Source organism: Daucus carota, chromosome 2 (genome assembly GCF_001625215.2).
Source record: "Daucus carota subsp. sativus chromosome 2, DH1 v3.0, whole genome shotgun sequence".
NCBI lineage: Eukaryota > Viridiplantae > Streptophyta > Magnoliopsida > Apiales > Apiaceae > Daucus > Daucus carota.
In genome coordinates this window covers 26,486,980-26,499,776 of record NC_030382.2, presented here as the reverse complement: position 1 = coordinate 26,499,776, position 12,797 = coordinate 26,486,980, and the positions used below count along the sequence as shown (strand labels likewise).

At 29.2% G+C, this 12,797-nt stretch overlaps 1 protein-coding gene across 1 annotated transcript; it reads right to left on the bottom strand.

Moving 5' to 3' along the window:
* Window positions 1-5,174: 5,174 nt before the first annotated feature.
* LOC108206834 (cytochrome P450 716A67) lies at window positions 5,175-7,450 on the bottom strand. Its single transcript, XM_017377250.2, has 5 exons — window positions 7,128-7,450; window positions 6,807-7,024; window positions 6,474-6,721; window positions 5,946-6,309; window positions 5,175-5,851 (listed from the first exon to the last, which is right to left on the bottom strand). Exons 1-5 carry the CDS (start codon window positions 7,402-7,404, stop codon window positions 5,426-5,428), a joined length of 1,533 nt encoding a protein of 510 aa, XP_017232739.1. The 5' UTR covers window positions 7,405-7,450; the 3' UTR covers window positions 5,175-5,425.
* Window positions 7,451-12,797: the final 5,347 nt, after the last annotated feature.

The window sequence follows — 12,797 nt, the reverse complement described above, 5'->3', positions numbered from 1 at the left end:
ACTTCTTGTGTGAATCTGCTCTAAAGCTTCTCCGATTGCAAGTTCGTCCCCTACGTTTAGTCTTGCTAGTATCTCCCTGTTGACCCATTCCCTATGAGCCCAAATGAATCTATTAAGTTGTCTGTCGTTGTCCTGCAATCGCCGCTCCGTGTCGGAAGGAAACTGCCGAGTCGCCGGAAATCGATTTGAATTCTGAAAACGGCCACCTAAATCGCCCTGGCGTTGGAGAGAAGCCATGATGTATGAGAAGTTGAAATTTTACGCTCCAGATACAGAAATTAATTTCTGAACTTCAAATCAAAATATTGTTTTGTGTGATACGTGGACTTAGATTTAATAAAAATTAAGATTAAGTCCTAAGTTGATAAGAGGTCATTCTGTAAGAACCTATTTTCATTTTAATAATTAAATATGATAATAATTAATATATTTTTTGAAATATTATAATTATCAAGTTGATTTATATTATTTTATTTGATAACCCGTAAGTTACTTATTATACAAATTATGTGAACAAATAATAGCTTCAAGTATCTCTCTCCCAAAAAAAACCCCAATTCTCTCTAGCTTCTCTCTTGTCGTAGCCGCCTGGGGCTTCCATCGGTTTTCACCGGTGGAAAGCCCCGAATCAGTTAACTACTTTGTTTTATTCGTAGTTTTTGAATAATACTTCTTCTCAGGAAAGTTAGATCCAGAGCCATCGGAGATTTCGTTGTCTCTCTTCCAAGCGGGTGAGTTACAGTTCGATTTTTCTTGTTTTTGTGGTTCTACTTCAGATCTATTCTCGAGGGATTCTTAGCTCTAAAACCATCGGAGATTTCGCTGTCTTTCTCCTCCAGTCGGATTTCTCTTGTTTTTATGGTTTCATCTAAGGTTGTTTTCTCTCCCTGGTGAGAGCTTTGTTTTTCGCTTCTTAATTGTAAGCGGGGTTTGATTTGGTATGAAAGCTTGTATGGAATCGCAGTTCTGGTCGATAGCTCAAACGATAGCTCTATCGGGGCATGATGAAGAGGGTACCAGTAATTCAACGAGAATGCATGAAGCGGGTACTTGTATTTGTACATACATTTTCTTCAAAATATCGTTTAACTGTCTCATTGTGAGATCAGGCGATTGCAATTTACTGTTTGTTCGACTCGATCATTGGTGTAGATGTCGTATGGCCTTTTATTATTAGATTAACACCTTTGTTTCAAAAAAAAAAAAAATAATAGCTTCAAGTTTTCACTTCCCGCTTATCAACAAATTATTTATTTTTTTATTAATTCTAAATTATTAGCAATACAATAAAATTACTTGATAGATATTAATGTAAAACTTTTATCACCATCTTATCGTGTTTAGTCAATTTTTATTACCATCATGTCATCTTCAGTTACTTTTACATTACTGTTGTCACATTTGAATTTTGACTAGTCAAATTGATCAAAATTTAACTGAAATTTATTAATATTTCATCTGATAAAAAAAATATCATCAAACATAACCTTTAATTTATTTTAATATGTGATTTCAATGTTTTAAGTTAAGGTAAATTTTTTGATTAATTTGACTAATCAAAATATAAATATTACAACTAAAAAAAGAGACGGACATATAATTTTTGATTTACATGGTTCATTGGTCCCCATGCAGGCCTTTTTTTCAATGTTGTAGTTTCCCGATTCCTAGATTTAATATAATAAATAATGCATTGCTTTCAAATAAAAAAACCCCTGTCTATAGCCCATACGTTTTGACACCATATGATATGACTTTACTATCAGGTATCAGGTGTGCAGCAGACATCAATATCTACATTTCGTTTCGGGCATCACCTTGTCCAACTGCAGTTGCTTCTGTAACAATTATTTCATGCTCTCCATATTTTCAAATAAGTAATATTTAATTTTTAGACACATATTTAATAATGGTAATATTTAGTTGAAAGATTATTAATCAATTTATTTAAGTAATAATGTCAAATATATTTTTTAATTTTTAAAATATTTAATAACAATTTAGTAAATTGAGGGGATACTGGACTTTTAATTAGTTCTGAATTCCGTGTATATTATAACACTGAAATATGGACATAGCTTGATTAATACTCCCTTCATCCCAAATTAGATGACCTCTTTGAGAAAATTTTTAATCTCAAAATAGTTGAGTCTCTTTCTTTTCAATGCACTTTTATCAACAATCTTCCATCATTACCCTTGCTTATTTATTATTGCCAATGTACCATCTAACTAATATTATAGAAAGTCAACACAATAAATATGGGCATAGGTGGAAAAAAAGACAATCATTTAATAATTTTTAATATGTGTGAAATTAGAAAAAACTCATCTAAATTGGGATGGAGGGAGTATAGTACATCACATTTGTGTGCGTGCAACATTTTAAGAGAAAGTCTCCTCTTGTTCCTTTCAACCATAAAGATAAGAAATTACTCCCATGAAGATTAAGCTTAAATAATAAAAGACGCTGCACATTTTGCACGAGAGTCTCCTCTTGTCCCCCTCGCCGTGAAGATGAAAATTATTTTTTGGGTTAACGTTAAATAATGATGAGACTTAATCTGAAATTTATTTCCTTTTTTATTTCTTAATTTGGGTGCTATTAATGTCATTGTCGGATGATAAAGCACTTCACTTTGTAATTTTATAAATTTAGAATATATATTGTCTTTGTCTTAGTAATTTTTTATTTTGTTGTTATTACTTAACAAGTATTTACTTATAAAGACTTGGACTAGTAGGTATATTAGTAAGTATATATGTAAATAGATGGGCACTAAGGGCAATTTTATCAAACTCATTATTATATAAGGAGAAAATTAAGAGAGAGAGAAAATGAACCAAAGGAGTAGAGGAGAAGGAAAAGAGGATGGAATAAAAAGAACGAGGAAATGCAAGAGGAAAAGAATCATAATCAAGGTAATAATTTTTGATTTACTCTATTAATTTTGTTTTAATTATAAGTGTTTATGGTACGGTCATAATATATTTTACTTTGAAATTCCACATTCTCACATGTAAAGACAGAAATGTTTAAAGAATTTATTAGTTTAATATATAGTTGATTCAATATTTTAATTGAGTTATGGGTTGAGTATCAATTTGGTTATTGAAGACATGATCAATTATTTGATTCTAGTTTTGGTGATTTTTTCACTATAATATTAAACCATATACAATTATTGATGTATTTAAATTATTTATGTTATGCATATATCATATTGACTTTTATATTACAAAGTCAATGTAATTTTTGTCTTCCGGTTATCTAAATCTAAACACTTTAAATACTTATTTAAATATCACCTTTATTTTATACCTTTTCTGTCTATTTTTTGCAAAAAAGTTATTTTTGAATATTTATAAATTTATTTATTTATATTATTAATATAATATTTTATTTTTAAAAAAATAGGTCTTAGTTTATAATTAACCTAAGGCCTCAAAATTTTTTGAGATGGTCTTGAAAATAAGAAGTCGTCATGAACGACTAGGATAATTTGTGTCGATATTTATTTTTCGAAAAAATAGATTCTCCCCAATATATATATATATAGAGTAAAGTTCTATGGAGTACACAAAATATTGGAGTATTGGAGTACAAAATTGGATAAAATGTAATCTATTCATCTAAATTTCAATTTTTTTGTTCAATAAATATTCTTAAACATTTAATAACCTGCACATTATGTTCTACACAACATAAACATCATAATCAAATGGTAGAATAATGACTTTTATAAATTACAGGACTCTGTGTTCTGCAATATAACTAATAAGCAGAACAATAATGTTAATACTTGTTAAAGTTGAAAGATATTAACGATTGATAGACAATTATGTGCAAGACAACTTATAAATGATAGATTGTATATAAATTTGTAGAATCAAATATATTATTTATGATTAAACTAAAAAATTAAGATTTGTACTCCAATACTCCAATGTTTTTGTGTACTCCATAGAACTTAACTCTATATATATATATATGTATGTATATATGTATAAAAATATATTAATATATTTTATATAATTTCATTTACATACATTCTCTTGAAAAAAAAGTATGTATAAAAATAACACAAATCAAATCATAGTAAAAGATGTGAGAGTTGGATTTTGTTTGGTGTGTTTTGATGTTCTTTATTACCGAGTTTATGGATTAGGTTTGATTCAGATATGAAAATTATGACATGTATGATTTTCATGGGTTTGATTCAGATATGAAGGTTATTATGGGATAGCAGGTTCAAAACATTTAAATGAAAATCAATGGAATGAAAACAAATATATATTCAAAATAATTTCAAATCGTTTAGTTGTGTTTTCAAAAAGGAAGGATTCAAATATTCTTCATGGTTGATTTTTTAATTAATGAAATGATTTTTTTTTATATAATAAAAAAGAGTGTGCTTTGCTAGAAAATTGGCTTTTCAGGTGTGTATATCATCCTGTCATGTTTCTCATATTTAATATTTAATCGGTTGCTCACTCATTTTCAACCATCGAATGTATAAGCTGTATACTCCAAATATCATAATTTGATATTTGACTTAAAATAAGTGTTTGTTATTTATTAATCAGATGTTATAAATAAATGAAAAATAAATTTTAATTTGTATATTTGGATAAAGTTCAATATTTATAATTTATCAAGGTTAAAAATTATTAATATAACAATAAAATACTATAAATTTTTTTTCAAACTGATCTTTTTTATTTTCATAAAATTAAATTTTTTAAAAAATAAATCACTAAAAAAGTTAGTATTTTCAATTTTTTAAATTCAGATTTATAGGTGAAAAGTTGAACTATAAAATTTTTATCTAAACAATTCGAATAACTTGCTTCTTCAGAATTTGAGTTTTTAAATTCAGCCAAACTTCGACACCATGTTGTTCCCCGTACTTGATATTTTTTGTGAGAAATTATGAACATAGATAAGCATATTGTTCTCAAAATAAGTGAATTATATCAATAAATAAGAATATTAAATATATAATAAATATTCAACATCAAAATATGTCAAGTAAATATGGTTTTTCATGATAAGCTCTTATTTTCATCATAAGACAGACGTAAACATGCCCATCTATGAGCGAATTTCAATTATTTTCATCATAAAATTAAAACAGTTCAGTACGTAATTTTCATTATTGCAAACACAAAAATATCAATCACACATCTTTTTAATATAAAATTACTACTGAATTACACACAACAAACACAAATGCAGACCATCCATACAAATATTTTAAGAAAAACATTTTATTGTTGGCGAAGGAAATCAGACACACGCGCCTTCAAACTACGTGAAGTATATTTATTAGCTCTAATAAAAATTAGATCTAATAAAAATATTTCACCTAATTAAAAGGTAATTGTCACCAAATTTCCTGCCTTTTGATCACATATCTAAGTAGCTAGATATGTTGACGTAGAACAAGTTGCAGTCCATGCTCAGGTACCAGAAAGAAGGAATATCTGGGAGCATGCGAGTACGAGGGAGCAAGCTCTAAGCTGAAGCCTTGCAGAAGGGTCGCTACCACAAATGTAATCAGAACCGTTCCCATAGTTTGTCCGGTACATCTTCGAGGACCCGAAAAGAAAGCTAAGAATATTGACTGCATCTTTGAGTTGAAAATGCCTTGAGCAAATCTTTCTGGTTTGAACTCATTCACATCTTCTCCCCAAATATCAGGGTCGTGATTCATTAGAGCTATTGGTATGGTGACTTGGATCCAGGCGGGCAGAACCATATCTCCTAACTTCGTATCCTTGGAAATAGATCGGTGGATTACACCATTCGGTGGATAAAATCTCAGAGTTTCGTAAATAATCATTGTTACCTGAATTCAATAAAAATTTATGTGGCATCAATCTTCGAATCATTAGTTCTTTGGAAACTTGACAAGATAACATTGTACAAAAAGAAAGACTTACAATTTTGAGTTGGTTCATTCCCTCGGCATTTGGCTTTTGATCTCCGAAAACCTGCAAAACCTCTGCTCTTGCTCTCTCTTGCCATTCGGGATAATTAGCCAAAACATAGAGCACCCATATTAATGACCGTGCTGTAGATTCCACCCCGAGGAAGTGAAAAGTTCTGCACTCCTCAATCACATCATCAAGACTAAATCCGCTTGCTGGATCTTGAAAAGCTTCCAGCAATAAACTCAATATATCACCGTGATCACTTGCTCCTTGTTTCATTTCTTCCAATCTCCTGGTCACCACTTTCTTCACCAAACGCTCAGTTTCTTTATGACCTGCTCTCATTGTCTTCACCTCTTGAGTCGATAGATTCCTGCAATTAATCGTTTCACATCAAGGCTTAGATTTTGGAAGATTGATCAAGAAAGTGACTAATGTTAAGTGATCAGTTCTCCTATAACCTCGAGGTGTTAGCAAGATGACATACCATGATCATATTATATTCTAACACGGATTATTATTGAGTTAAATAATTACCACCATCCGGGATAGAACATTAGCCTTGCTAGTTTGGCTGCTTGTTGGTTCAATATCATCCTCTGTTGGTAAATCTCTTTTGCTTCTTCACTAATCGGGCCAGCCACTAGTGCTCTGCACATTATGTCATATATTAACACATCTATTTGTGGCCGCATCTCAACCTCCACTGATTTATTTGAAGCTACCGATATGTTCCACTTGTTCATCATTTGCGAACAGCTCTCCACGATTGATGGTACCATGTTCTATTACATATCCAAGACCGAATTAGAAAACAAGAAGATCAATATGATATGCTTGTCGTAATCTAGTAGTGTGCAAATGTGGTACCTTTGTCTTGTCGATGTGAAAAGCAGGGTTGAGAATCTTCTTATGTTGAGCCCATGTTTTACCCTCACTACTGAACAGTCCACCTACAAGCACCCTTGCCATTTGATCATTGTTTGGCTTTCGAAACTCCTCTGTTCTAGACAGAATATCCTTCACTAGCACCGGATCGGATATGGTCAATCTTGCTTTAGTGCCAAACCAGAGGAAAAACGTCTTACCTAGACATTACATGCATACATAATATTAATCCGATCGATATCACTAAAAAGACAGGACAAAACTGACCGCGTAAAAACTACTGACAGACAGGAGAGTTCATACCATACTTCTGGACCATATTGTGGTAATATGGTAAAATACGGGACGCGATCTTGTCCGAGGGTTCCATAGGCCTGGATGTGGCTGCTGCTCTCGTCTTCCCAACATCTTTTGCGTCTCCGAAGATGATCCTATACTGATTCCCCCTAAATCCCAGATTCCTCAGCCGTTTCTCCATTTTCTTTGGCCTAAACCAATATGTGTTTGCTAGTTTGACTGTGTACCTTAAAATGACAAGCACAATCACAGATATTACAATGGAAGCCATTGCTCCGCCCATTTTTTCACTCGCTCAAATTAGTTTGTGTCGAGGCATGGAAACCAATAAGCATGGCACCAGTTTTATACACATTTTTGTAGGGGTGACAAAGATGTTTGACTTGCTGTTTACTCCTTCGATCCCGAATTAGATGAGCTCGTTGACTTCGGACACGCATTTTAAAGTTCATTAACCGTATAGCTGCATTACTTATTTTTGAAATTTTATTTTTCCAAATAAAAATTTAAATATGAAATTTTCATTTACAAAACAAAAATTAAAAAAATAAATTTCGGAACTATACGGTCGATGCACCTTAAGTTACGTGCCCAAAGTCAACTAACTCATCTAATTTGGGATGAAAGTAGTAATTTTTAACGACTCGTGCCCCCCTCATTCCGAGAATTTTTTTTACAACTGATACTAGTTTGTAAGGTTATAAGTTATAAGTTTCAAAAAGATAAATGAAAACCCATTAAGTTGTACACAAAAAGTATACTTGAAAACCCTGAACGCTTTCATAATTGTGAAACTGTCTTCTATATTTATATATAACGGCATGTAAACATTAAAAAACAATACATTTTTCAAGATTTTTTTTTTTTTTTGAAACCTTTTCAAGAAATATTTTAAAACTAAGGTTAAAACAGAATAACTATGTTGCTTTTCTAGAATCACATAATTGAATTCTATATCTAAAATTTTCACATAACACTTCAATATATACATCGTTAAATTTTAGATTCCTTTGTTTAAAAAATTGTTTTGAGAAAGATTATGGTCAAACATCTTTATTTTTAAATTCAAAAAGCAGATATTTGCTATTTTTTCAATAATAAATTAATAAAATAATATCAAACACGATTATAATATCATTTGGACATATAACTTGAAAAAAACTATGTCTTGAAAATAAAAAATAATTTATAGACAAAGGTAGTTAGTTAGAAATTTTGAAAAATTTCTTTTAATATAAAATCATTGTGTAAATCAATATACTTATATAAAGGAGAAACTAGGGTGTGTAGGTGGTGCCTCTCAGATTGCTCCGTTCTATTTTTCTAATTTTTTGAAATGTTTAAATGAAAATTAATTGATATGGTATATATCCTTGCATAAATTAATGTGATTCTATTTCAGATTATTTATGAAATATAGTAGCTTGTAAGTTTTTTAATCTGATTCTGTTTCAGATTATTGGAATTTTTGGATGAAAGCGAGGATCGTGTAGGTGGTACCTCTTAGATTGCTCCGTTTTATTTTTCTAATTTTCTGGATTTTTTGTATGAAAAATATCAAAAATTAAAAATATTTTTTTATTTCTGATTAATTGATATGGTATATATCTTGGCATAAATTAATTGATTTTGTTTTAGATTATTTATGGAATATAGTAGTTTGCAAGTTCTTTAATCTGCAACTGTTTCATATTATTGAAATTTTTGGATGAAAAATATCAATAATAAAAATTACTTTTTTTTTGTTTCAAATTAATTGATATGGTATATATCTTGGCATAAATTAATCTGATTCTATTTCAGATTATTTGTGAAATATAGTAGCTTGCAAGTTTCCTAATCTGATTCTGTTTCAGATTATTTAATTATGGAAAAGAGCAACACACAAGTCTCTCTGCACCTATAAATACGTTATGGGTTTTTAGATCATCTAAACACAACCTACTTTTTCTCAATACCACAACCCTAGTCGCTGGGTGGTGCCAAAGGCGATAGAGATGAATATAATATTTATCCCTATTAAAACTGGCGATAGTTTTGGAGTTGCATCTCAATATCCTTTTGATTTTTACGCACTTATGTTCTTGCAATCTTACTGTTTGTTTTATTGGTCAATCAATGTATATGACTAGATGTCATCCATCAGTTCAAGCTGTATGTTTTTTACATGTTGGACATGATGTATATGTTTATTAAGTAGTGTTTATAAATTAATGACAATGTTAGTGAAAAATATGATTATTTTAAAAAAGCACAATTAAAATTAAGATTCGTCATACTTCAAATCGTTAATTATATGTGGAAATTTATTTTCATTTTTTCACTCATGAATTATAGTCCAATTTTGTAATTTTATATATTAATATTGGTATTGCATCGATATGTTTATAATATAAATTTTATTTTATTCTAAAATATTAATTTTGAATCACTAATATAAATTTTTTTTATAGACTGCCACACATATATTTTATCTTATAAATACGAATTTTAAATTATTAATATAATTTTTATAAACAGCAGCAACCGGGCTTCTCAACTAGTTTACCATATATAACACTTCTTTAACTCTTGAGGTTTCCCAAAATATTAAAGATGCAAATTTTTTGAAAGATACGTGCAACCTTACAATCTTCTATGCAATTAAACCCATAATTGACTGTGGGCCACTTTACATGGATTAGCGTGATAAACGTGAATCTTCTTATAATCCAAAAAAATCTCACCTACGAGAAATCCCCAACTCACGATCCTTCAAAAATAATACTCTCTTTGAAATATACTCTCTGTGTCTGATAACAAGAGTTGTTTTGACTTTTTATACGTAATTTAGAGGTCATTTGTTAAATCTGGATCATCTTTCTGAACGAGTGAAATCTGAATGAACGGAAAATCTGGATGGCAGATAAAAACTGTTGTTTGTTAATCTATTTTATCTGAATGACAAAATTAACAAATTTGATATTTTTTTTATCAGATAGATTTAATATATTAAGATAAAAAATTTACTTTTGTAACAGAAAAGACTATAAATTTTTATATATAATTTATAGTTCACATTTACTTTTGATAAAAACTATGAATGATGGTTTTATGTTTTTGACCGCAATAAAATATTAATTATTAAAATTCAACACAAAAGTTATATTAACTAAAAATACTATCTTTTTAAGTAATAACTTGATAAACATATTCAATTAAATCAAAAATAAAAGAAAAAATTAAATCGGATTATCTAATTTCCTAACATAATTACATCATTAGAAAAATAATCTTGTAAAGAGAATTTAAACACTATGTATTTTATACACACAAGAAAAAGTAGGAATATGTATAGACTTGATTTTCTCGATTCTATTAAAAAGATGCAAGGTTTAAAATGAGTCAAATGATTTAAGGGAGAAGAAAAATAACCTATAGCCAAGACACAACAGTAACAAGCTCAACCATTCAGCGCAGAGTTTGAGGGTGCGTCGTCCAGATGTTTTTATGGTGTCGTCCAGATTTTAAAAATTTAAAAATATAAACCAAACGATCTGAATAGCAAATATGGGGTTCGTTCAGTTCGTACGGTCTCATCCACCTATAAACAAATGAGCCCTAATGTGTAAAAAAGACTTATCTCTACATATTATTTTTCAAAAATTTTTTCTGAATAAAAATATATATGTTAAACTTTTATTTAAAAAAAAAAATATGAAAAATAAAGTGTAAAGGTATGTGTTTTTAACATCTCAAATTATGTGCACAAAGTCAAATCGACTCTTATTTTGGAATGGCGGAAGTAAGTCGTTTGACTTTTTGTTTGTTTTGAATTATAAGTCGTTTGACTTGTTGACACACATTTCTAAGTCCTTTGATTGAATAGGTAAATTCATTGTTTTTTAAATAAAAATATATGATTAATATTATAATTTGGAAAAAGAAAATTTTAAGAATAACAATTTTAACTAAGCGGTCAAAAGATTTTGAAGTGTGTGCCAAAAAGTCAAGCAACCTATATATCGAAACGTATATCAAAATTCAGATTTAAACCATGATCACTTTTTTGAATAGAATTCTTGAAGTCTAATAAAGATGCAATATATAGAACGAACTTCTCTATGTCTATAAGTCGCGCTCTTCCGAAGACCCACCTAAATAAGATCACTTGCTGGTGAAGGAGAAACAAAGACCACCGGTGAGCGAAGACTTATACGCGGATATTAAAGAACGCACGATTGAACAAAACTTAAAATGATAGGTGACGAATAATAGAAAATATTTAAGCAGAAGTTATGCAAGATATCAAAATATACAAAAGTTAAATATACAAAAACTGATGAGCTTGCACTCATTGGTGAAAGAAAAGGAAGTCTTTTTGTTGCACGTATGAACTTTGCAGATGCCAACAAGATGTGTTGCGTCTACACTAAAGCAACTGAAGAGCAATGCTGGCTGTGGCATAAAAGCCTATCTCACCTTAATTTTAAAGTAATTAATTCTCTTGTAAAAAGAGACTGGGAGATGAACATGTCAACATTAGAATTTGTTCAAGAAGGGGCTCAGGTCATCTCCAGCAGTTGTGATCCAAAAATCCAAATTTGGATCACCAACTGATCCAAATTCTGATCCAAATTTCTGACCAACTCCAGCAGCTTGATCCAAATTCTGATCCAAATTAATTTTTGTATATTATATTACATAAATTTTATTTAAACTATATAATCTTAAATTTAAATTATATATTTAATTGCTAATAATATTAAACAAAACAATGTGCTTGTTGATTTCAAAAAAAAATATGAATCTCAAGGATCCCAAAATGATAGCTACGTACAATATTTTGATTATCTATGAGGAAAAAGAAATAACCTGTTTTATTTATCGTACTGTTTTCTAGTTATTTCCCGATATTGTAATTTTATTTTAGGCACTTTTTATTTTATGCATGGGTTAATTAACTAGTTGGTCACTGAAGTGGGCTTGATGTATCAAATTGGTCACTGAACTCAAAACGGTATCAAGATGGTCACTGAAGTGGCCATAAATATCAAACAAGTACCTTGAAATATAAGTTCAAGCAGTAAAAATATTATTTATAAAATTTTACACATTATTTTTGATTGTTACAAAAACCAAGTAAAAGGTTATGACTTCTAATATTTATGATAATATATTTAGATTTTATCAAGTTTATTTATTATTTATTTTTAATTAAAACAAAAAAATAACTATATAATAAAATATAAAAAATAAATAAACTTGATAAAATATAAATACATTATTTTAATTACTAGAAGTCATAACTTTTTAGTTGGTTGTGGTAACATTTAAAAATAATGTGTAAAATTTTATAAATAATATTTTTACTACTTGAACTCATATTTCAAGGTACTTGTTTGATATTTATGGTGACTTTAGTGATCATGTTGATACCGTTTTGAGTTCAGTGACCAACTTGATACATTAAACCCACTTCAGTGACCAACTTGATAATTAACCCTTTTATGCATGTACTCTTTTTTTAATTTCAATGAAATTTGCATTCCTAGTATTTTAAGTTTTTACAAAAACATTATTTTATTAATTATTAATTATAAACTATTATTAATTATATATTAATAATTACAAATTAATTTTAAATCCGATAAACAAAAGATTTAGAAATAAAAAAATCATTATTTTATAATAAAA

What these genes read in the sequence shown, in the direction of transcription:
- LOC108206834 (XM_017377250.2), bottom strand. Translation starts at nt 7,404, where the DNA reads ATGGGCGGAGCAATGGCTTCCATTGTAATATCTGTGATTGTGCTTGTC. An exon ending in CAATATGGTCCAGAAGTATG is followed by an intron (nt 7,025 to 7,127) that starts GTATGAACTCTC and finishes TGTAATGTCTAG; the next exon opens with GTAAGACGTTTTTCCTCTGG. An exon ending in GAATGAACCAACTCAAAATT is followed by an intron (nt 5,852 to 5,945) that starts GTAAGTCTTTCT and finishes TATTGAATTCAG; the next exon opens with GTAACAATGATTATTTACGA.